At 45.7% G+C, this 25,652-nt stretch overlaps 1 protein-coding gene across 2 annotated transcripts in view; it reads left to right on the top strand.

Moving 5' to 3' along the window:
• Nucleotides 1–25,652, top strand: part of ssh2b (slingshot protein phosphatase 2b) — a 43,825-nt gene that overhangs the window by 11,699 nt on the left and 6,474 nt on the right. Inside the window, exons 1-12 of one of the 2 annotated variants that reach the window (XM_038965346.1) lie at nt 6,002–6,588; nt 19,272–19,384; nt 19,781–19,845; nt 21,359–21,480; nt 21,564–21,629; nt 21,769–21,834; nt 22,302–22,496; nt 23,389–23,482; nt 23,595–23,723; nt 23,921–23,967; nt 24,148–24,294; nt 24,798–24,998. In XM_038965346.1, coding sequence (XP_038821274.1) covers nt 6,473–6,588; nt 19,272–19,384; nt 19,781–19,845; nt 21,359–21,480; nt 21,564–21,629; nt 21,769–21,834; nt 22,302–22,496; nt 23,389–23,482; nt 23,595–23,723; nt 23,921–23,967; nt 24,148–24,294; nt 24,798–24,998 — 1,361 coding nt within the window. In that variant the 5' untranslated portion in view covers nt 6,002–6,472. Of the gene's footprint in view, nt 1–6,001; nt 6,589–19,271; nt 19,385–19,780; nt 19,846–21,358; nt 21,481–21,563; nt 21,630–21,768; nt 21,835–22,301; nt 22,497–23,388; nt 23,483–23,594; nt 23,724–23,920; nt 23,968–24,147; nt 24,295–24,797; nt 24,999–25,652 lie in introns of those variants that run through there. The other variant, XM_038965347.1, reaches the window with a different exon arrangement.

The raw sequence follows: 25,652 nt of genomic DNA, 5'->3' as shown, positions 1-25,652 counted from the left end.
TACATATTCATCCTGGTCCCCCCGTGGGGAATGAACCCACAACCCTGGCGTTGCAAGCGCCATGCTCTACCAACTGAGCCACACGGGATATGAGCTGTTTCCAGAGAGGAAATCAACCAGGAACTGCTTTCACAGTTTTACTGCACCTTCTTGCATCAGACTTTGGGTTGGTGGACTTCCCTGTTTATCTGACCACAGTGATAGTTAAGTCAGTGTTCCTAGTGTTAATCACTACCTAAGAACCTGATTAGTCACACAAGCACATGTTTGTTTTAATATCCTTGTGGGTCTAAACAATTGTTTCCCATTTTTTTTTTTTATCATAGTTTCCCTAAGCCTTACCCCTAATTCTAACCCTAAACATTAACCCCTAAGCCTTGAATTGCCTTTTTCCTTGTGGGGACCTGTGAAATGTCCCCATTTGTCTAAATGTTCCTTGTTTTACTATCATTGTCAGGACGTCTGGTCCCTACAAGGATAGTAAAACCAAAAAAACACATATACACACTTGGGTATACATATTGGGTTTCCCAATATAGATTGGGAAAGCGTCCGTGTGTTTGGACAATTTAATAGACACTGCAGTAAAAAAAACCTAATAAAAACATCTGTCTCGTCCAGGACCGGAGTCTACGCAGACCGGTGCACCGTAGCCAATCAGAGCTACATTAGGCCTTTATGCAAACAAGCCATTTGCTACACAGGCCTGCCATCATTCACTTTGAACTGGACTGTGTGTTTTACAAACAGTTGCAACAGCGTGACTTTAGATCATTAGAATGCATTCACCAAAAGCCACAAAATACACCTGAATGGATTTCTAAAAATATGTCAATACCGCGGGAGTCCCTTTACATTTGGGAACTTTACAGTCCTATTGATCAAACAACCATGAAAGGTAGGCTCTCTCTCCATTATGCACAGTACCAGTCAAAAGTTTGGACACACCTACTCATTCTAGGGATTTTCTTTATTTTTACTATTTTCTACATTTTATAGAATAATAGTGAAGACATCAAAACTATAAAATAACACATGGAATCATGTAGTAACCAAAAAAGTGTTAAACAAATCAAAATATTTTATATTTGAGATTCTTCAAAGTAACCACCCTTTGCCCTGACAGCTTTGCACATGCTTGGCATTCTCCCAACCAGCTTCATGAGGTAGTCACCTGGAATGCATTTCATTTAACAGGTGTACCTTGTTAAAAGTACATTTTTGGAATTTCTTTATTTCTTAATGCGTTTGAGCCAATCAGTTGTGTTCTGACAAGGTAGGGGTGGTATACAGAAGATAGCCCTATTTGGTAAAAGACCAAGTCCATATTATGGCAAGAACAGCTCAAATAAGCAAAGAGAAATGACAGTCCATCATTACTTTAAGACATGAAGGTCAGTCAATCCTGAAAATGTCAAGAACTTTGAAGGTTTCTTCAAGTGCAGTCGCAAAAACCATCAAGTGCTATGATAAAACTGGCTCTCATGAGGACCGCCACAGGAAAGCAAGACCCAGAGTTACCTCTGCTTTAGATAAGTTCATTAGTTCCCAGCCTCAGAAATTGCAGCCCAAAAAAATGCTTCCGAGTTTGGGTAACAGACACTTCTCAACATCAACTGTTCAGAGGAGACTGTGTGAATCAGGCCTTCATGGTCAAAATGCTGCAAAAAAAACACTACTAAAGGACACCAATAAGAAGAGACTTGCTTGGACCAAGAAACACGAGCAATGGACATTAGACCGGTGGAAATCTGTCCTTTGGTCTGGAGTCCAAATTTGAGACTTATGGTTCCAACCGCCGTGTCTTTGTGAGACACAGAGTAGGTGAACGGATGATCTTCGCATGTGTGGTTCCCACAGTGAAGCATGGAGGAGGTGTGATGGTGTGTTTTGCTGGTGACACTGTCTGATTTTATTTAGAATTCAAGGCACACTTAACCAGCATGGCTCCCACAGCATTCTGCAGCGATACACCATCCCATCTGGTTTGCACCATCATTTGTTTTTCAACAGGACAATGACCCAACACACCTCCAGGCTGTGTAAGGGCTATTTGACCAAGGAGAGTGATGGAGTGCTGCATCAGCCTGGCCTCCACAATCACCTGACCTCAACCCAATTGAGATGGTTTGGGATGAGTTGGACCGCGGAGTGAAGGAAAAGCAGCCAACAAGACTGTTGGAAAAGCATTCCAAGTAAAGCTGTCATCAAGGGAAAGGGTGGCTCCTTAGAGTCTCAAATATAAAATCTATTTTGATAACACTTTTTTTGGTTACTACATGATTCCATATGTGTTATTTCATAGTTTCAATGTCTTCAATATTATTCTACAATGTAGATAATAGTAAAAATAAAGAAACCCTTGAATGAGTAGGTGTGTCAATACTTTTTACGGATACTGTACATCAACAACTAATGCTAGCCAGAGCAAGATGAGCTAAAATATAATGAAGGAACATTAGATAAACCCTATCAACTTTTTCAGCTAGTTGGCCATCAAAATTGCAATGATAAACGATGGGGAGTTGTAGCCTTCTCGTCCTTCTGCAGCTTGTCTTCCTGGCTAAGGTTGGCTAGCTTGCTAGCTAGCTACTTCCAGACACAAATAAGAGCAACTCACTCTGACCAATTTTACTTGCCCTAGCAGAGCGGGTTAGCTAGGCTGTTTACATGTTATCTAGGGCGTTCGTGACTATTGTTTTGCCTACGTTTTCTGACAGCGGTCATATTCAGCAGGTGTTGCGTAAATTCATCAGTTATTCTGCGCTGTGGCACACTCAGAGAAGTGCTCTGAAGTCGGAGTAGATAGCCAGAGTGAATTTGCTAACACAAGATATATGCTAACTGTATAACAGTCGTTCAAGTTCTTGTTAGCTAACCAAATGACACCTGCATCTCTAGCTGTGTATAGTTACCGAAAACAATACGAGGGGAAAAGTCAGTCACTCAACTCCTCCTCCAATGACATGACATCCTCCTAGCTAGCTATCTAGCCTACGGTAAGCCCTGTGTTTTTAACTTGCTACATAAATAGATACGCTAGCCTATTAGCCACGTTATGACTGACCTGTGATAATAGCCTTCGCTAGTTTGATTGTATTGACATTCCCAGCCTTAGTTACGTTTGTCCGTTTTTGTCCAAAATATTGAGTCATTGAAACAGTGCATCTGTGATTTCCAACCTGATAGCAATATTTTTTGGACTACCAAGAAATGTATTGGTGAATTATATGAATCATGTATTGAACTGAATCATCTATTCTGCCAACAATGTCTTAGTGTACATCATGGAATATAACCTATTTTTAAATACTCTTATAAAGTTGTTTTTGTAGCATAAACTGGGAATTTCATATTTTTGACTGATATTATGATCGTCTGTTTCATATCTGCAAAGTAGTTAATGCTGTCTATTCCACTTTAATGTCAGATAGCAGCAGCCAGGTGTAACCTTGCAGGTCAGTGAACAGTAGCAGTACAGTGATGTTGGGGGAGCAAAACGCACACTCACTCTAGTCCATGGGGTATTCAACTCTTCTCCTACGAAGTCTGGCTGGTTTTCTGGCCTACTTGATAATTAATTGCACCAACCTGGTGTCTCAGGTCTAAATCAGTCCCTGATTAGAACAATGAAAACATTTGGTGGAACTGGCTTGGGTGTCCAAAGTTGTTTCAGGGATCTAGTCCATGTAGTGTGCCCCACTGCATACAGTAAGATGACTACTCAGACACCGATAGGCTAAACTCTGAGAGACACACACACACACAGAGTATACCAAACATTAGGAACACCTTCCCTATATGGAGTTGCACCCTCTTTTGCCCTCAGAACAGACTCAATTCGTCAGGGGGATGGACTCTACAAGGTGTCGAAAGCGTTCCACAGGGATACTGGCCCATGTTGACTCCAATGCTTCCCACAGTTGTCAAATTGTCTGGATGTCCTTTGGTAATGGAAAGAGCAGGTGTTCTTCATGTTTTGTATACTCGGTGTATATTTATTGTCATTTGGCACCAATCCAGTCAGGTATTGAAGGTTATCTAAATAATGTACTAGCAGGAAGTCAATCAGATTATTAACGCACAAATCAATTAGTAAACCCCATCCAGCCTCAAAGGATTAGAGTATGTGTGTGTATATATTTTTGTGAGTCTGGTGTGAGTGTTTTTACATGTGGCTGTAGGGTCACCATGGTGACAAGTGTGTGTGGACACAGACCCAGTGACATGGCTGGTCCGACAGAGTGTCTGGTGTTTTTACATGTGGCTGTAGGGTCACCATGGTGACAAGTGTGTGTGGACACAGACCCAATGACATGGCTGGTCTGACAGAGTGTCTGGTGTTTTTACATGTGGCTGTAGGGTCACCATGGTGACAAGTGTGTGTGGACACAGACCCAGTGACATGGCTGGTCCGACAGAGTGTCTGGTGTTTTTGTCCGGCATCCTCTGTCTCATTGTAAAGTTTCAATTTCAGTGGTCCAACCAGAGAGGTAGATGAGCTACGGCAAGGTTTCCCAAACTCGGTCCTGGGGTGCACATTTTGGGTTTTGCCCTTGTGCTACACAGCTGATTCAAATCAACTAATCATCAAGCTTTGATTTGAATTAGTTGTGTAGTGCTGGGGCAAAAACCAAAAACGTGCACCCCTTCGGGTTCCCGAGGACCGAGTTTGGGAAACGCTGAGCTAGGGAGAAAGAGGAACATTCCCACACACACATTGATGTGTGTATACACACACACACACACACACACACACACACACACACACACACACACACACACACTGAACCTTTTCCTGCTTTCCCACTCACAGTGCTGCAAACATGAGCTCAGCTCCCTAGTGAACAAGGTTTCCGCAAGCACAGCGATATCCTCCGTGTGTGTGTATGTGTTAGAGACAGATCAATCGTTCCATCTCTATCTGAACAGAGGAAAGACAAGCATGACAGAAAGAGAGAGAAGACATGTAGTGGGTGATATGAGGGAGAAAATAATGTGGTAAGTGTGGGAGGGGCAGGAGGGTGATAATTGGGTCATGAGTGTTCCTCTTCCAATCAGTTAACAGTAGAGAATGAAAGGGTTCTCTGTCGTCAGCTGTAGTATCCAGGCTTTAACAGCTCTGAATATTATACTATTAGCTTATTGGACCCAATCATCATTATATATAACCACATAACCTTATCTATCCTATTCTATACATCCGCTATATGTTAGGATTAAATGTGTCTGATTTGAAATTAAATTGATAGATTGCATGTGATCATGGAAGGATTCAATCTCGTGTGTGTGTAGCCCATCAGGTTAATCAAGGGCACTACAGCAGCATCGCTGCACACTGCTGAGCCATAATCAATCTAACCACTACACCTCACTTCCTCTATACCACAAGTAGACGGTCGAGGATAACACACACAAACATTCAGCCAGACCCGAGAATATACACACAATTAGAAAACATCATACACAGACTCACACAATGTGGTAGGATTAGGATGCTACTTGTTGTCATTTGAAAGCTGAGAATATGTACATGTTTGTTGGTTTAAACCTGTATTTTCCACAACATGAAATGTAGGTGTAGGCCACCTAATACATTGACATCAACATGCTTGCTTCACTACCAGATAAACAACCCCGGCTAGGACCTGGCTCATGTTCTCCTCGTGTTATCTGGTTGCTGTTGGATTTCCCAATCTTTGTTCCGTGTTTTGTTTTCGTCGCGTTCTTACTGGAAGGAAGCTGAAAACAGCGGTGTCGTGTGTCGCTGCCGCTAGGCAGAAGGCGACCTATTTGGCGCAGTTCTAGGATCAGCTTTCCTCCACATCCTGTAACAATAACGATCATTGGGGAGAACCACCAACGCCGATCTAAGATCAGTGTTTATGGCTTCAGCCCTACACATTCTATCCCTGCGGAGCCCGGATTGAAGCACATGTGCGCAGTCTCCTCCCTTTCTCCCGGGTAGTAGTATTTACCGCAGCCCAACTGCGGGTTGGGAACATTCAGGATGTCATCATCTGAACAGAATACAGCTCACAGGGATCAGTCTCTCCAGCCTCTTGATCCAGTCAAGCGTTTATTTGGCACCGATAATGAAGTGAATCTGGAGAGCGAATTGTGAAACGTTGAACTTCTGTTTTTAGCGTTTTTATATTGATTTTACTTGTTTACATTTTTATTATATTAGTGTTATTACATATGTTGACTTTGGACTAAACAGAGCGGTCTCGCGTTGTTTGGTGTGCTAGTGATTTGGTGCTCCTGCTCGAACTGTGTATCTGGATGAAATAAGAGTTTGCGGTTCTAAAACTAGACATCAGTGGCGTGCTTTTCGGTGTGTCCCCGATCGTGGTCAGTACTGTACAGCGGTTCATGGTCACCCGTACGTAACCAATCACATGGCCGCTCTGGAGTGAAGCCTCGACACAGCACCACAGGTCGACCCACTCCCGTCCTCCACATCGCAGCGATGCCTCCCGGTGTTGTAGCCCCGTCTCCACGGAGCTCTCCGGCCCGGTGCTTCTACGCCTTGACACCGTACTTCATAGAGGACTCTGTCATCTGCCAGAGCAAGATTGATCAGCTGTAAGTTTGCAGTTAGGGGCTCCAGTTGAGCCCCTGCTCCCATCTCTACCTTCATATACCCCAATCAGTTTGCAGCGAAGCAGACAAATCAAATGCTGCGTTTACATTTAGCTACAGAGTTTTTATTTGGCCGTTATTTAATCAGGAAGGGCTCATTTGAGATTTTAAATATTTTTCAAGAGCGTCTTGGCCAAGATAGGCAGCACCATGTCATTACACAATTACAGACAGACATGAAAACTACAAGTAATCTAGTAAAAAAAACATAATTCACAAGAGTATAACAAAATCATAAAACAGCAAATTAAAAACATTGGCAGGTCAGGGAATCAGCCTCAAAATCCTTCATCAATGATTTAAAAACACCAATCGGGACAAGTATTCCAGTTTAAACGTATTTTGTTAGGCGTTCCAAGCCGATGGCGCAGAGTACATAAGCCCTTTTACCAAATTCAGTTCGGACATTTGGAACAGTTAGCAGGATAAAGTCCTGCGAACAAAGAGAGTACCCACCACATTTCTGAAAAATAACAATGTCCAAATAAAATGGTAGTAAACCCCAAAATGGCTTTGTAAATAAAAGTATACCAGTGACTGAGACTACGATTGAATACAGAAGGCCAGCCAACCCTGGTATATAAAGTGCAGTGGTGCGTAAGGGTTTTGCAGTTTAAAATATATCTCAATGCTCCATGGTAAAGGGTGTCAATTGATCTCAAGCACTGAGCGGAAGCATTCATATATTAAATATCCCCATAGTCTAGTATAGGCATACATGTAAGTTGTTGAATATGCAATTTAAAAGAGGCCGTCATCAATTAAAATTCCAAGATATTTATGAGGTTATTGTCTCAATCTCATTGCCCTGACAGGTGGTGAAAGGTTCAGAGGTCTATTTCTTGCTTTAGAAAACACCATTTAGTTTTGTCAGTTTTGAGGATAAGCTTCAATTGACACAAGGTATGTTGAGTATAAAAAGCTTTAGTGAGAGACGAGGCACAACAAACACTATCATCAGTATAAAAGTTGAGCAATATGCACATTTGTCTAAATGATTTATATAAATAGTGAATAAGAGGGGACCAAGTACAGAGCCCTGGGGCACACCATTAGACAGACCATTTTAAGACATGAGCCCATCAAATTGAGTGCACTATCAGACAGATAGTTAGCAAACCATGAAACTGCATCCTCCGAAAGACCTACGCTCGACGATCTCTGCCTCAGTATAGCATGATCAACTGTATCAAAAGCCTTAGAGATCAATAAAAGTGAGAGACAGTGCTGTTTTTTGTCAAGGGCTTCAGTGATATCATTTAAAACCTTTATGGCTGTTGTAATTGTGCTCTGCTTCTTCCTGAAGCCCGATTGGTGCATTGATAAAATGGAGTTAGTTTATAAAACTAGTTTAGCTGTTCACTCACAAGGGTTTCAAGTATTTTCACCAGGGGTGACAACTTTGAGATTGGCCTATAATTATTTAAGAGTTGGATCTCCCCCCTTTTAAAAGTGGTAGGACAAATGCTGATTTCCAGATCTTGGGAATTTCATTACATTCCAGGGTTAGATTGAACAGATATGTAAGTGGTTCAGCTATGAAATCAGCTGCCAGTTTTACAAAGCAGGGATCCAGAAGATCAGGACCTGCAGGCTTTCTCTGATCTAATGATTTCAGGGCTTTATGTACCACCTGCACTGAGAATGGCAAAAAGCTAAAAGTTTGACCAGCTCTCACTGGTTCATCCATACAGGGTTGTACAGAGACGGAGGATACTGAATCAAACAGCCTACCAGATGATACAAAGTGCTCATTGAAACAATTCAGCATTTCAGTTGTCATATACAGCAACAGTCCTTCAATATACGTGACGGTAATTTCATTAACATTACTGTTACCAGAGAGACTTAATAGCCTTTCAAAACTTTCTAGGGTCATTCAGGTTATCAGTGGTAACAGACATAAAATATTCAGACTTGGCCTCCCTGAGAAGAAAATAACACTTGTTTCGTAGCTGCCTAAAAATAAGCCAATCCGCATCAGAACATGATTTCCTTGTTTTAGCCCAGGCTAGATTACAATATACGTGACGGTAATTTCATTAACATTACTGTTACCAGAGAGACTTAATAGCCTTTCAAAACTTTCTAGGGTCATTCAGGTTATCAGTGGTAACAGACATAAAATATTCAGACTTGGCCTCCCTGAGAAGAAAATAACACTTGTTTCGTAGCTGCCTAAAAATAAGCCAATCCGCATCAGAACATGATTTCCTTGTTTTAGCCCAGGCTAGATTACGTTTGTGAATAATACAAGACAGCTCAGAAGAAAACCATGGATTATCCCGCCCTTTAACCTTGAACCTGCGGAATGGGGCATGTTTGTTCACTATTTGGGAAAAAAACCCATCATGAAATATTTTCCAGGCAGTTTCCACATCAGGAATCAGCTCGATCTTGCTCCAGTCAAAATAAAACAAATCATGAAAGAAAGCCTGCTCATTAAAATACAGCCTGGATTTGAACCAGGGTGTCTGTAAAATATATATATTTTTAAATATTTGAATTTATACTATGTTCCATTATTAAAAACGCACCACCTGCAACCAACATTTTTTGGTAAAATTCATTATCTGGGCCTCTAGCACTGAGATGCAGTGCCTTAGACCACTGCGCCACTCAGGAGCCCAGATAATGAATTTTACCAAAAAATGTTGGTGTCCATTACTTACTGGGAGTTACAGGTTAAGTTGTGTTTGGTGTAGGACAGAGAATTTTCGACGAATCTTAACTTGACGATATCATCTTGGTATATTCTAAGATGCTTTATTGGATTGGGAAACATACAGTACCAGTCAGAAGTTTGGACACACCTACTCAAGGGTTTTTCTTTATTTTTGCTATAGAATAATAGTGAAGACATCAAAACTATGAAATAAAACATATGGAATCATGTAGTAAGCAAAAAAGGTACTTAATTGTTTCCCAGAAATGATTTGATATTGCGATTTAAACGAGTCCATTTGATCTTTAAGTTGCAGTGCATTTATGTAAAAATGAACTGGGTAATAGTATTCAGTTGAGAAATGGATAATTGGTGGAGTACTGTGGATACCAATATCCTTGTGAGCCTCCCCCAGGCCCATGTTGCCCAGGGTTAAGAACATACATTGTAGATGAGTAATATCACTTTTCTTTGTTTTACACACTTTAAACGTATTCCACGGATCCGTTGGCCAAAAGTCGTTTAATCATTCAAATGACTTTTAATAAATACTTGCTGTAATAAAATGTAAAACACTTTCATATGTTTCCTTAAGTGCAGCTACATGGCCTTCTGGGTTAGTTAGACCGATGGGTAAGTTTAAGCCCATAGAAATATTACTTTATACAACATTAGGCACAAACCCATATTAGATAAAGGCCAAAGCCATAAGCTAGTGACTCTGCAGTAGAGAGAGAGTGAATGAAGCACTGTGGAGGAGGGTCGGGTTTAAAGATGGCCGTGCAGAGGTTTCACACACACTGTTTTCTTGACCTCCTGTGTTTTTAAGCTCCTCTCTCTCCCCCTCGTTCGTTAGTTTATGAGCATGTCCAGTACAGTTAAGCCACCACAAAATTGGAACCAGCTGTGTGTTTGAAAGCACATTTCCGTGTGTGTCTTTGTGTGTAATCTATCTCCCTGTGTGTGTCCATGTTATGGAGGATGGTGTGTTGTCATGATGAAAGAAAACATTAGTATTGCTCAGGTTTAAAACCCATAGATTCAGAGTATGAAAAAGTGTATTTTCTCCAGAAACTGTGTGTTGTAACGTGTGGCAGAGAACATGGCAGAGGTATTTAGTGGCATGTGTGTTCCGTGTTCTGAAAGCTCAGTTTGCACTGCTTCAAACCCATACTGTATCTCAGTTTCCCACACTGTATTCTACTGCAGACCAGTACTGTACCTACAGTACTGTATTCTACTGCAGACCAGTACTGTACCTTCAGTACTGTATTCTACTGCAGACTAGTACTGTACCTTCAGTACTGTATTCTACTGCAGACCAGTACGGTACCTTCAGTACTGTATTCTACTGCAGACCAGTACTGTACCTTCAGTACTGTATTCTACTGCAGACCAGTACTGTACCTTCAGTACTGTATTCTACTGCAGACCAGTACTGTACCTTCAGTACTGTATTCTACTGCAGACCAGTACTGTACCTTCAGTACTGTATTCTACTGCAGACCAGTACTGTACCTTCAGTACTGTATTCTACTGCAGACCAGTACTGTACCTTCAGTACTGTATTCTACTGCAGACCAGTACTGTACCTTCAGTACTGTATTCTGCTGCAGACCAGTACTGTACCTTCAGTACTGTATTCTGCTGCAGACCAGTACTGTACCTTCAGTACTGTATTCTGCTGCAGACTAGTACTGTACCTACGGTATTCTGCTGCAGACCAGTACTGTACCTTCAGTACTGTATTCTACTGCAGACCAGTACTGTACCTTCAGTACTGTATTCTACTGCAGACCAGTACTGTACCTACGGTATTCTGCTGCCGACTAGTACTGTACCTACGGTATTCTGCTGCAGACCAGTACTGTACCTTCAGTACTGTATTCTACTGCAGACCAGTACTGTACCTTCAGTACTGTATTCTACTGCAGACCAGTACTGTACCTTCAGTACTGTATTCTACTGCAGACTAGTACTGTACCTACGGTATTCTGCTGCAGACCAGTACTGTACCTACGGTATTCTGCTGCAGACCAGTACTGTACCTACGGTATTCTGCTGCCGACTAGTACTGTACCTACGGTATTCTGCTGCCGACTAGTACTGTACCTACGGTATTCTGCTGCCGACTAGTACTGTACCTACGGTATTCTGCTGCCGACCAGTACTGTACCTACGGTATTCTGCTGCCGACCAGTACCGGTATTCTGCTGCCGACCAGTACCGGTATTCTGCTGCCGACCAGTACCGGTATTCTGCTGCCGACCAGTACATGAATGCCTTTAGAACTGAGGTCAGTTTCAGCCTGCAGGATAAAACTGCTGTTCTCAGCAGAAGACATGGAAGCCCACCGCAAGTAGACAGTTGGGAGTACAGTAGATTACTGTACAGTAGGAGGCTTGTCCCAAATGGCACCCTATTCCCTACATGGTGCACTACTTTGGTCCAAAGCCCTATGGGACCTGGTCAACAATAGTGCACTACACAGTCAGCAGGTTACCATTGGGACACAGTCAGTGAGTAGGCCTAGTCCTCTGTACTGTTAAGTCATCTTTCTGATTACTGTAGGTATTCAGTGATGGCCTGTCTACCACATCGCTCCGGCCAAATACCACACCCACTAGCGTTTCTTCCCTGGAGCGATCTGTAGAGCAGCGGAATTCAATTCGGGAATGAGTCGTTGTGCAAATTCAGTGATACAGATGAGATACATTTACAACCATGTTAAAGTTGCACTATGCAGAAATCGCTCTGCCATTTCCTGGTTGCAAAAGTGTTAATAGTTCGCCTAGTTTCAGTTTGTCAAAACAAGCAAGTTTAGTGCAGATAATCATTGTACCATCTAAACCACTGTAAAATATATTTTCCATAACCAAAAATATAGTATTTTCAGCTGTTTGAAGCTGGTGTACACAACCGAAAGTAAAACACGCAAAAACTAAACTTAAGAACAGGAAGCATATAAATGGTGCACATAGAAAAGAATTACCACTTAGAATTGTTTTCAATGAGAATGACAGATCTATAACTCATATTTCTGTGAGAATTTGGTCTGGTCACCACCAAAACAAGTTTCATATTGCAGCTTTAAATTGAGATATGTTAGCTAGGCTCATTTGTCAGGCTCAAGTGCTCAAGGTGTTTGTGTGGAGTTGTAATTTTAGATGGGATGGGTGGGTCGGGAGCTCCACCTGGCTTTGCTGTTTTGGTAGTAGTTTAGTCTGACACCAAGGAGGTCCATTGCTGTTTTGGTAGTAGTTTAGTCTGACACCAAGGAGGTCCATTGCTGTTTTGGTAGTAGTTTAGTTTGACACCAAGGAGGTCCATTGCTGTTTTGGTAGTAGTTTAGTTTGACACCAAGGAGGTCCATTGCTGTTTTGGTAGTAGTTTAGTCTGACACCAAGGAGGTCCATTGCTGTTTTGGTAGTAGTTTAGTCTGACACCAAGGAGGTCCATTGCTGTTTTGGTAGTAGTTTAGTTTGACACCAAGGAGGTCCATTGCTGTTTTGGTAGTAGTTTAGTTTGACACCAAGGAGGTCCATTGCTGTTTTGGTAGTAGTTTAGTCTGACACCAAGGAGGTCCATTGCTGTTTTGGTAGTAGTTTAGTCTGACACCAAGGAGGTCCATTGCTGTTTTGGTAGTAGTTTAGTTTGACACCAAGGAGGTCCATTGCTGTTTTGGTAGTAGTTTAGTTTGACACCAAGGAGGTCCATTGCTGTTTTGGTAGTAGTTTAGTTTGACACCAAGGAGGTCCATTGCTGTTTTGGTAGTAGTTTAGTCTGACACCAAGGAGGTCCATTGCTGTTTTGGTAGTAGTTTAGTTTGACACCAAGGAGGTCCATTGCTGTTTTGGTAGTAGTTTAGTCTGACACCAAGGAGGTCCATTGCTGTTTTGGTAGTAGTTTAGTCTGACACCAAGGAGGTCCATTGCTGTTTTGGTAGTAGTTTAGTTTGACACCAAGGAGGTCCATTGCTGTTTTGGTAGTAGTTTAGTTTGACACCAAGGAGGTCCATTGCTGTTTTGGTAGTAGTTTAGTTTGACACCAAGGAGGTCCATTGCTGTTTTGGTAGTAGTTTAGTCTGACACCAAGGAGGTCCATTGCTGTTTTGGTAGTAGTTTAGTTTGACACCAAGGAGGTCCATTGCATGAGTGCACACACACACGTTAGTTTTACTATCCTTGTAGGGACAAAACAATTTGATCCCCATTCAAAATCCTATTTTCCTTAACCTAACTCCTAACCCTAATTGTAAGCCTAAAAGTATTTTTCCACACTTGTCAAAATGTTCCTTGTTTTACTATCCTTGTGAGGACTTCTGGTAGCGTTTAAGAGAACATCGCCCCTTAGCCTGTAGCGTTTCAAGAGAACATCGCCCCTTAGCCTGTAGCGTTTCAAGAGAACATCGCCCCTTAGCCTGTAGCGTTTCAAGAGAACATCGCCCCTTAGCCTGTAGCGTTTCAAGAGAACATCGCCCCTTAGCCTGTAGCGTTTCAAGAGAACATCGCCCTTAGCCTGTAGCGTTTCAAGAGAACATCGCCCCTTAGCCTGTAGCGTTTCAAGAGAACATCGCCCCTTAGCCTGTAGCGTTTCAAGAGAACATCGCCCTTAGCCTGTAGCGTTTAAGAGAACATCGCCCCTTAGCCTGTAGCGTTTCAAGAGAACATCGCCCCTTAGCCTGTAGCGTTTCAAGAGAACATCGCCCCTTAGCCTGTAGCGTTTCAAGAGAACATCGCCCCTTAGCCTGTAGCGTTTCAAGAGAACATCGCCCCTTAGCCTGTAGCGTTTCAAGAGAACATCGCCCCTTAGCCTGTAGCGTTTCAAGAGAACATCGCCCCTTAGCCTGTAGCGTTTCAAGAGAACATCGCCCCTTAGCCTGTAGCGTTTCAAGAGAACATCGCCCCTTAGCCTGTAGCGTTTCAAGAGAACATCGCCCCTTAGCCTGTAGCGTTTCAAGAGAACATCGCCCCTTAGCCTGTAGCGTTTCAAGAGAACATCGCCCCTTAGCCTGTAGCGTTTCAAGAGAACATCGCCCCTTAGCCTGTAGCGTTTCAAGAGAACATCGCCCCTTAGCCTGTAGCGTTTCAAGAGAACATCGCCCCTTAGCCTGTAGCGTTTCAGAGAACATCGCCCCTTAGCCTGTAGCGTTTAAGAGAACATCGCCCCTTAGCCTGTAGCGTTTCAAGAGAACATCGCCCCTTAGCCTGTAGCGTTTCAAGAGAACATCGCCCCTTAGCCTGTAGCGTTTCAAGAGAACATCGCCCCTTAGCCTGTAGCGTTTCAAGAGAACATCGCCCCTTAGCCTGTAGCGTTTCAAGAGAACATCGCCCCTTAGCCTGTAGCGTTTCAAGAGAACATCGCCCCTTAGCCTGTAGCGTTTCAAGAGAACATCGCCCCTTAGCCTGTAGCGTTTGAGAAAACAACATCGCCCCTTAGCCTGTAGCGTTTGAGAAAACAACATCGCCCCTTAGCCTGTAGCGTTTGAGAAAACAACATCGCCCCTTAGCCTGTAGCGTTTGAGAAAACAACATCGCCCCTTAGCCTGTAGCGTTTGAGAAAACAACATCGCCCCTTAGCCTGTAGCGTTTGAGAAAGCAACATCGCCCCTTAGCCTGTAGCGTTTGAGAAAGCAACATCGCCCCTTAGCCTGTAGCGTTTGAGAAAGCAACATCGCCCCTTAGCCTGTAGCGTTTGAGAAAGCAACATCGCCCCTTAGCCTGTAGCGTTTGAGAAAGCAACATCGCCCCTTAGCCTGTAGCGTTTGAGAAAGCAACATCGCCCCTTAGCCTGTAGCGTTTGAGAAAGCAACATCGCCCCTTAGCCTGTAGCGTTTGAGAAAGCAACATCGCCCCTTAGCCTGTAGCGTTTGAGAAAAACAGCGCCCCTATAGCCTGTAGCCGTTTAGAAAGCAACATCGCCCCTTAGCCTGTAGCGTTTGAGAAAGCAACATCGCCCCTTAGCCTGTAGCGTTTGAGAAAGCAACATCGCCCCTTAGCCTGTAGCGTTTGAGAAAGCAACATCGCCCCTTAGCCTGTAGCGTTTGAGAAAGCAACATCGCCCCTTAGCCTGTAGCGTTTGAGAAAGCAACATCGCCCCTTAGCCTGTAGCGTTTGAGAAAGCAACATCGCCCCTTAGCCTGTAGCGTTTGAGAAAGCAACATCGCCCCTTAGCCTGTAGCGTTTGAGAAAGCAACATCGCCCCTTAGCCTGTAGCGTTTGAGAAAGCAACATCGCCCCTTAGCCTGTAGCGTTTGAGAAAGCAACATCGCCCCTTAGCCTGTAGCGTTTGAGAAAGCAACATCGCCCCTTAGCCTGTAGCGTTTGAGAAAGCAACATCGCCCCTTAGCCTGTAGCGTTTGAGAAAGCAACATCGCCCCTTAGCCTGTAGCGTTTGAGAAAGCAACATCGCCCCTTAGCCTGTAGCGTTTGAGAAAGCAACATCGCCCCTTAGCCTGTAGCGTTTGAGAAAGCAACATCGCCCCTTAGCCTGTAGCGTTTGAGAAAGCAACATCGCCCCTTAGCCTGTAGCGTTTGAGAAAGCAACATCGCCCCTTAGCCTGTAGCGTTTGAGAAAGCAACATCGCCCTTAGCCTGTAGCGTTTGAGAAAGCAACATCGCCCCTTAGCCTGTAGCGTTTGAGAAAGCAACATCGCCCCTTAGCCTGTAGCGTTTGAGAAAGCAACATCGCCCCTTAGCCTGTAGCGTTTGAGAAAGCAACATCGCCCCTTAGCCTGTAGCGTTTGAGAAAGCAACATCGCCCCTTAGCCTGTAGCGTTTGAGAAAGCAACATCGCCCCTTAGCCTGTAGCGTTTGAGAAAGCAACATCGCCCCTTAGCCTGTAGCGTTTGAGAAAGCAACATCGCCCCTTAGCCTGTAGCGTTTGAGAAAGCAACATCGCCCCTTAGCCTGTAGCGTTTGAGAAAGCAACATCGCCCCTTAGCCTGTAGCGTTTGAGAAAGCAACATCGCCCCTTAGCCTGTAGCGTTTGAGAAAGCAACATCGCCCCTTAGCCTGTAGCGTTTGAGAAAGCAACATCGCCCCTTAGCCTGTAGCGTTTGAGAAAGCAACATCGCCCCTTAGCCTGTAGCGTTTGAGAAAGCAACATCGCCCCTTAGCCTGTAGCGTTTGAGAAAGCAACATCGCCCCTTAGCCTGTAGCGTTTGAGAAAGCAACATCGCCCCTTAGCCTGTAGCGTTTGAGAAAGCAACATCGCCCCTTAGCCTGTAGCGTTTGAGAAAGCAACATCGCCCCTTAGCCTGTAGCGTTTGAGAAAGCAACATCGCCCCTTAGCCTGTAGCGTTTGAGAAAGCAACATCGCCCCTTAGCCTGTAGCGTTTGAGAAAGCAACATCGCCCCTTAGCCTGTAGCGTTTGAGAAAGCAACATCGCCCCTTAGCCTGTAGCGTTTGAGAAAGCAACATCGCCCCTTAGCCTGTAGCGTTTGAGAAAGCAACATCGCCCCTTAGCCTGTAGCGTTTGAGAAAGCAACATCGCCCCTTAGCCTGTAGCGTTTGAGAAAGCAACATCGCCCCTTAGCCTGTAGCGTTTGAGAAAGCAACATCGCCCCTTAGCCTGTAGCGTTTGAGAAAGCAACATCGCCCCTTAGCCTGTAGCGTTTGAGAAAGCAACATCGCCCCTTAGCCTGTAGCGTTTGAGAAAGCAACATCGCCCCTTAGCCTGTAGCGTTTGAGAAAGCAACATCGCCCCTTAGCCTGTAGCGTTTGAGAAAGCAACATCGCCCCTTAGCCTGTAGCGTTTGAGAAAGCAACATCGCCCCTTAGCCTGTAGCGTTTGAGAAAGCAACATCGCCCCTTAGCCTGTAGCGTTTGAGAAAGCAACATCGCCCCTTAGCCTGTAGCGTTTGAGAAAGCAACATCGCCCCTTAGCCTGTAGCGTTTGAGAAAGCAACATCGCCCCTTAGCCTGTAGCGTTTGAGAAAGCAACATCGCCCCTTAGCCTGTAGCGTTTGAGAAAGCAACATCGCCCCTTAGCCTGTAGCGTTTGAGAAAGCAACATCGCCCCTTAGCCTGTAGCGTTTGAGAAAGCAACATCGCCCCTTAGCCTGTAGCGTTTGAGAAAGCAACATCGCCCCTTAGCCTGTAGCGTTTGAGAAAGCAACATCGCCCCTTAGCCTGTAGCGTTTGAGAAAGCAACATCGCCCCTTAGCCTGTAGCGTTTGAGAAAGCAACATCGCCCCTTAGCCTGTAGCGTTTGAGAAAGCAACATCGCCCCTTAGCCTGTAGCGTTTGAGAAAGCAACATCGCCCCTTAGCCTGTAGCGTTTGAGAAAGCAACATCGCCCCTTAGCCTGTAGCGTTTGAGAAAGCAACATCGCCCCTTAGCCTGTAGCGTTTGAGAAAGCAACATCGCCCCTTAGCCTGTAGCGTTTGAGAAAGCAACATCGCCCCTTAGCCTGTAGCGTTTGAGAAAGCAACATCGCCCCTTAGCCTGTAGCGTTTGAGAAAGCAACATCGCCCCTTAGCCTGTAGCGTTTGAGAAAGCAACATCGCCCCTTAGCCTGTAGCGTTTGAGAAAGCAACATCGCCCCTTAGCCTGTAGCGTTTGAGAAAGCAACATCGCCCCTTAGCCTGTAGCGTTTGAGAAAGCAACATCGCCCCTTAGCCTGTAGCGTTTGAGAAAGCAACATCGCCCCTTAGCCTGTAGCGTTTGAGAAAGCAACATCGCCCCTTAGCCTGTAGCGTTTGAGAAAGCAACATCGCCCCTTAGCCTGTAGCGTTTGAGAAAGCAACATCGCCCCTTAGCCTGTAGCGTTTGAGAAAGCAACATCGCCCCTTAGCCTGTAGCGTTTGAGAAAGCAACATCGCCCCTTAGCCTGTAGCGTTTGAGAAAGCAACATCGCCCCTTAGCCTGTAGCGTTTGAGAAAGCAACATCGCCCCTTAGCCTGTAGCGTTTGAGAAAGCAACATCGCCCCTTAGCCTGTAGCGTTTGAGAAAGCAACATCGCCCCTTAGCCTGTAGCGTTTGAGAAAGCAACATCGCCCCTTAGCCTGTAGCGTTTGAGAAAGCAACATCGCCCCTTAGCCTGTAGCGTTTGAGAAAGCAACATCGCCCCTTAGCCTGTAGCGTTTGAGAAAGCAACATCGCCCCTTAGCCTGTAGCGTTTGAGAAAGCAACATCGCCCCTTAGCCTGTAGCGTTTGAGAAAGCAACATCGCCCCTTAGCCTGTAGCGTTTGAGAAAGCAACATCGCCCCTTAGCCTGTAGCGTTTGAGAAAGCAACATCGCCCCTTAGCCTGTAGCGTTTGAGAAAGCAACATCGCCCCTTAGCCTGTAGCGTTTGAGAAAGCAACATCGCCCCTTAGCCTGTAGCGTTTGAGAAAGCAACATCGCCCCTTAGCCTGTAGCGTTTGAGAAAGCAACATCGCCCCTTAGCCTGTAGCGTTTGAGAAAGCAACATCGCCCCTTAGCCTGTAGCGTTTGAGAAAGCAACATCGCCCCTTAGCCTGTAGCGTTTGAGAAAGCAACATCGCCCCTTAGCCTGTAGCGTTTGAGAAAGCAACATCGCCCCTTAGCCTGTAGCGTTTGAGAAAGCAACATCGCCCCTTAGCCTGTAGCGTTTGAGAAAGCAACATCGCCCTTTAGCCTGTAGCGTTTGAGAAAACAACATCGCCCCTTAGCCTGTAGCGTTTGAGAAAACAACATCGCCCCTTAGCCTGTAGCGTTTGAGAAAACAACATCCATCTAATATGTCACACTCTGTCATCAGACAACATATGTAGTGGTGTGCTGGAACCTGGAAGAGAGTCGGGGGCACGGGACGGTCTGTCTCTAAGGGACCTCCTCTTTTCCCTGTTATTCCTCAGTTACACTGCCCTGCCTCGGGCAGCAGACTGGGCGGTTCTACCATAATCAATAGGATTGTATTGGTTGTTGTGAAAGCATTTTAACACTCTTCCTCCGCTCCATCTCTCCCTCTTGTCCCTCACTCTCTCTCTCTCCAGTATCAGTGAGAGCTTTCTGACAGTGAAAGGCGCCGCCCTCTTCCTGCCCCGGGGAAATGGCTCCTCCCCTACCTCTGCTTCCCGCTTCGCTCAGCTGCGCAGCAAACATGCAGGTACAGTACGAAGTACAGACATTATGGGAAACTGAGGACGGTAGTTTCATGTCCAGATCAATCATTGAAATGTATTTTATAAAGCCCTTTTTGATGTCGGCAGTTGTCACCAAGTGTTTACCAGTTACCTGGCCTAGACCGCAAAGAGCAAGCAAAGTACCGTGGCCATGAGAAATTCCCTAATTCACGTTTCAATGAGGGGAGAGAGTAATGAAAAGATGCCAGTGATAAAGCATTAATGTGACAAAGAGAAGAGATTAGCATTTACTAATGAGCAGATATGCAAAGTCTACTGTAAATGCAATAAGGATGCTATAAAGTGGAATGGTACCGTGTGGTGGTTATTATCATGGGAACACATAGAGTGCAGTGTTAAGTGTGTGCGCATCTCTCCAGGTGACCTCCAGCAGCACCTGCAGACCATGTTCACTCTCCTCCGACCAGAGGACAACATCAAACTGGTGAGTAAACACACACACCTGCATGATCAAAACACAAACATTGTTCTCTTCAACGCAATAATCAAGATCTGGTTTTCACGCTTCCTTTCCTTCGCTCTCTGTACGTCCCTCCGTCGCTCTCTCTGTACTTCTCTCCTTCGCTCTCTCTGTGCTTCCCTCCTTCGCTCTCTCTCTGTGCTTCCCTCCTTCGCTCTCTCTCTGTGCTTCCCTCCTTCGCTCTCTCTCTGTGCTTCCCTCCTTCGCTCTCTCTCTGTGCTTCCCTCCTTCGCTCTCTCTCTGTGCTTCCCTCCTTCGCTCTCTCTCTGTGCTTCCCTCCTTCGCTCTCTCTCTGTGCTTCCCTCCTTCGCTCTCTCTCTGTGCTTCCCTCTTTCGCTCTCTCTCTGTGCTTCCCTCTTTCGCTCTCTCTCTGTGCTTCCCTCTTTCGCTCTCTCTCTGTGCTTCCCTCCTTCGCTCTCTCTCTCTGTGCTTCCCTCCTTCGCTCTCTCTCTCTGTGCTTCCCTCCTTCGCTCTCTCTCTCTGTGCTTCCCTCCTTCGCTCTCTCTCTGTGCTTCCCTCCTTCGCTCTCTCTCTGTGCTTCCCTCCTTCGCTCTCTCTCTCTGTGCTTCCCTCCTTCGCTCTCTCTCTCTGTGCTTCCCTCCTTCGCTCTCTCTCTCTGTGCTTCCCTCTTTCGCTCTCTCTCTCTGTGCTTCCCTCTTTCGCTCTCTCTCTCTGTGCTTCCCTCTTTCGCTCTCTCTCTCTGTGCTTCCCTCTTTCGCTCTCTCTCTCTGTACTTCCCTCTTTCGCTCTCTCTCTGTACTTCCCTCTTTCGCTCACTCTCTGTGCTTCCCTCCTTTGCTCACTCTCTGTGCTTCCCTCCTTTGCTCTCTCTCTGTGCTTCCCTCCTTTGCTCTCTCTCTGTGCTTCCCTCCTTTGCTCTCTCTCTGTGCTTCCCTCCTTTGCTCTCTCTCTGTGCTTCCCTCCTTCGCTCTCTCTCTGTGCTTCCCTCCTTCGCTCTCTCTCTGTGCTTCCCTCCTTCGCTCTCTCTCTCTGTGCTTCCCTCCTTCGCTCTCTCTCTCTCTGTACCTCCCTCCTTCGCTCTCTCTCTCTCTGTACCTCCCTCCTTCGCTCTCTCTCTCTCTGTACCTCCCTCCTTCGCTCTCTCTCTCTCTGTACCTCCCTCCTTCGCTCTCTCTCTCTCTGTACCTCCCTCCTTCGCTCTCTCTCTCTCTGTACCTCCCTCCTTCGCTCTCTCTCTCTCTGTACCTCCCTCCTTCGCTCTCTCTCTCTCTGTATCTCCCTCCTTCGCTCTCTCTCTCTCTGTATCTCCCTCCTTCGCTCTCTCTCTCTCTGTACCTCCCTCCTTCGCTCTCTCTCTCTCTGTACCTCCCTCCTTCGCTCTCTCTCTCTCTGTACCTCCCTCCTTCGCTCTCTCTCTCTCTGTACCTCCCTCCTCTCTCTCTCTCTCTGTACTTCCCTCCTTCGCTCTCTCTCTCTCTGTCCTTCGCTCTCTTTCTGTACATCCCTTCCTCACTAGGCTGTCCGGTTGGAGAGTACCTTGTATCAGGGGACTCGTTACATGGTGGTGGTCTCCACTAACGGCCGTCAGGACACAGAGGAGAGCTTGGTGTTGGGTATGGACTTCAGCCCTGCAGACAGGTGTGTGTGGACTCAGAGATCGTATTGGACTATGACAGAGCAATGTGGTGTAGTAACACAGGCTTATTGTGTGGGTCTTCCAGCTCGTGCTCGGTGGGGCTGGTTCTCCCTCTATGGAGCGACTCACTGATACACCTGGATGGAGACGGGTAACAATATCTCTCACACATACACACCATACTGACAGGGACACACTCATCTCCACAGATGTATATTTCAGAGGACTTTCAGGAAAAAGGGACCTTGTAAATTCATATGAGTGCTTATTTGTCTCCCTCTCTCTGTCAGGGGTTTCAGTGTGTCCACTGATAACAGGATCCATGTATTCAAGCCTGTGTCGGTGCAGGCCATGTGGTGAGGACACTTTTCGTAATATTCTGTTTTTGGTTTGTTTCCACCATGCTAGCTAATGTCTGATACACCTCTTTGTTATTTTACCTTGCATACCATTTACCTTTTGATCTTCTCAATTTCTCATCAATGTCACATTCTCCCCCCCCCCCCACCAACGTCTCCCCATCCTTCTCCCTCTCATCTCTCTTCATCCCTCTATCTTCTCCCTCTCATCTCTCTCATCCCTCTATCTTCTCCCTCTCATCCCTCTATCTTCTCCCTCTCATCTCTCTCATCCCTCTATCTTCTCCCTCTCATCTCTCTCCATCCCTCTATCTTCTCCCTCTCATCTCTCTCCATCCCTCTATCTTCTCCCTCTCATCTCTCTCCATCCCTCTATCTTCTCCCTCTCATACCTGCTCTCCATTTCTCTCCATCCCTCCATCTTCTCCCTCTCATCCCTGCTCTCCATTTCTCTCCACTCCCAGGTCTGCTCTGCAGTCGCTCCACAAGGCGTGTGAGGTGGCTCGTTGCCATAACTACTTCCCCGGCAGCCTGTTCCTGACCTGGGTCAGCTACTACCAGAGCCGGGTCTCCTCTGACCAATCACGCATCAACGAGTGGAACGCCATGCAGGACGTCCAATCACACCGCGCCGACTCTCCCGTGATGTTCTCTGACGTGTGAGTGTCATAAACGCGCTACGTGACGCGTGGGACTCTGTGTTTCAACGTTGATGTCCCGTGATCAACACATAGCCGATGCGCAGTAAAACAAAGCGTGTGTCGTCACTAGCGACATGTATTGTTCAGATGTTGACTGAGTTACAACCAGCTTCACAAGTCTTCCTGAAATGTTGGGTCTCTGGTCCTGAGGACTAACTATGTCTGTCATCAAGTTCTTGTTTAACGGCCTAATTAGGTGAACGTGGATTAAGAGGGAGGGTTTTAACACCCGTGCTGTTTCTATGGACCTGAAAGTCACCTTCTAGAAATAGTTATTGTTGAAATCTCACATAGTGCTGGTGTACACTGTACACACACCACTATACACAACACACACACACCACTATACACAACACACACACCACTATACACAACACACACACCACTACATATTCACAGGTGTATACCACAATATTATATAGCTCTGTGGTTTATGGCCTGAAAAAGGGTAGGACGGGAGGGGTTAAGAGAGGGTAGAATGGGACGGGTTAAGAAAGGGTAGAATGGGAGGGGTTAAGAGAGGGTAGAACGGGAGGGGTTAAGAGAGGGTAGAACGGGAGGGGTTAAGAGAGGGTAGAACGGGAGGGGTTAAGAGAGGGGAGAACGGGAGGGGTTAAGAGAGGGTAGAACGGGAGGGGTTAAGAGAGGGGAGAACGGGAGGGGTTAAGAGAGGGGAGAACGGGAGGGGTTAAGAGAGGGGAGAACGGGAGGGGTTAAGAGAGGGGAGAACGGGAGGGGTTAAGAGAGGGGAGAACGGGAGGGGTTAAGAGAGGGTAGAAAGCTGGAAGGGTCATCGTTTGAAGTCCAGGAGGAGGAGGGTGATCTCACACTTCCCGCTGTGTGTTCCCAGGCCGACGGAGAGAGAGAGGACGGAGCGGCTCATCAAGACTCGTCTGAGAGAGATCATGATGCATAAAGACCTGGAGAATGTCACCTGCAAAGAGGTGTGTGTGTGTATTCATAACATGCTGTCATAGTTTTTACATTGTCTGTTAGTAGCGTGGTGGAAATGCACGTTGTGTGTATGAGTGTATAAACCTGTGTGTTCTGTCCTAGATCCGCACAGAGCTGGAGGTGCACATGGTGTGTAACCTGTGTGAGTTTAAGGAGTACATAGACAATGAGATGATCCTGATCCTGGGTCAGATGGACAGTCCCACTGAGATATTTGACCATGTTTACCTGGTAGGTCGGTCGATCGGTATCTCTGGCGTTCTCTTCTCTGATTCTATCCCAGTCTTTTCTCTAGTAATACTTATTGTTTAACTGGCTATTATTGTCGTCCATTAAACTGGCTTCCCCCTGACCTGAAAGTGTAAAGGGACATTGGGGGGAAAAATCTGTAGTGGAACTGATCTTATAGTGTTAATGTTTCCGTCCAGGGCTCTGAGTGGAACGCATCCAATCTGGAAGAGCTGCAGAACAGTGGGTAAGGCTTGTTCTAGAGAACTACTACTCCCATACTGCACTGCTCATAAAATTCTAAATCTCAATTCTATTGACATTTCCATTGCCTATCTATAATGACAACCTGGCCACCTCCTCTCTCCTTCCCTTGTTCCTCTTTCTCCCTTCATTCCTTCCCTTTTCTCTCCCTCATCCTCCCCAGGGTGCAGTATATTCTGAACGTGACGAGGGAGATTGACAACTTCTTCCCAGGTGTGTTTGAGTACCATAACATCCGTGTGTATGATGAGGAGGCTACAGACCTGCTGGCCTATTGGAACGACACCTACAAGTTCATTTCCAGAGCCAGGTGAGTCACTACTGGACTGGCCAACTGACTCTTGCCTCTGTCAACTCTCTCTAACTCTCTTTCAACTCTCTCTTTGAACTCTCTTTCTCTCAACTCTCTTTCTCTCAACTCTCTTTCTCTCAACTCTCTTTCTCTCAACTCTCTTTCTCTCAACTCTCTTTCTCTCAACTCTCTTTCTCTCAACTCTCTTTCTCTCAACTCTTTCTCTCAACTCTTTCTCTCAACTCTTTCTCTCAACTCTTTCTCTCAACTCTTTCTCTCAACTCTTTCTCTCAACTCTTTCTCTCAACTCTTTCTCTCAACTCTTTCTCTCAACTCTTTCTCTCAACTCTCTCTCTCAACTCTCTTTCTCTCAACTCTTTCTAGAGATGGGTCTCTGTGTTTCTCTCTGCCATCTTTGTCTATCTCTCTAACGTCTCTGATCTCTGTGCTCCTATGTCATTACCTTAACCAGTTATAGAGTGTGTCTGTGTTAAATAATGTCTCGGTCTGTGTCCCTGTAGGAAAGCAGGAGCTAAGTGTTTGGTTCACTGTAAGATGGGTGTGAGTCGCTCTGCGTCCACGGTGATAGCCTACGCTATGAAGGAGTACGGCTGGGACCTGGAGAGAGCATTCAACTACGTTAAGGAGCGACGTGCCGTCACCAAACCTAACCCCTCCTTCATGAGACAGCTAGAGGAGTACCAGGGCATACTGCTGGCCAGGTACACACACTGCACTAGCTAACACACATACCCATTCTCTCTCTCTCTCTCTCTCTCTCTCACTCTCTCTCACTCTCTCTCTCTCTCTCTCTCTCACTCTCTCACACTCACTCTCTCTCTCACTCTCTCTCTCACTCACCTCACTCACTCAGGTTGCATTGTCTGTCACTTACAGCACATACCCAGTAAAGACATTCTAAGCAGATGTTAGTTGTGAGAAACACACTGTTCCTTCCATGAGACTGACCAGGTGAAGCTATGTTCCCTTACTGATGTCAGCTGTTAAATCCACTTCAGTCAGTGTAGATGAAGGAGAGGAGACAGGTTAAAGAAGGTTTAAAATGCCTTCATACAACGGAGACAGGGAGTATGTGTGTCATTCAGAGGGTGAAGGGGCAAGACTAATAATTAAAGTGCCTTTGAACGGGGTATGGTAGTAGGTGCCAGGCGCACTGGTTTGTGTCAAGAACTGCAACGCTGCTGGGTTTTTCACTCTCAACAGTTTCTCGTGTGTATCAAGAATGGTCCACCACCCAAAGGACATCAGCCACCTTGGAACGCTTTCAACACCTTGTAGAGTCCATGCACCAATGAATTAAGACTGTTTTGAGGGCAAAAAGGGTACAACTTTAATGTTAGGAAAGTGTTCCTAAT

This window comes from Salvelinus namaycush, chromosome 26, assembly GCF_016432855.1.
Source record: "Salvelinus namaycush isolate Seneca chromosome 26, SaNama_1.0, whole genome shotgun sequence".
Classification (NCBI taxonomy): domain Eukaryota; kingdom Metazoa; phylum Chordata; class Actinopteri; order Salmoniformes; family Salmonidae; genus Salvelinus; species Salvelinus namaycush.
This window is presented reverse-complemented; position numbering and strand designations above follow the sequence as displayed.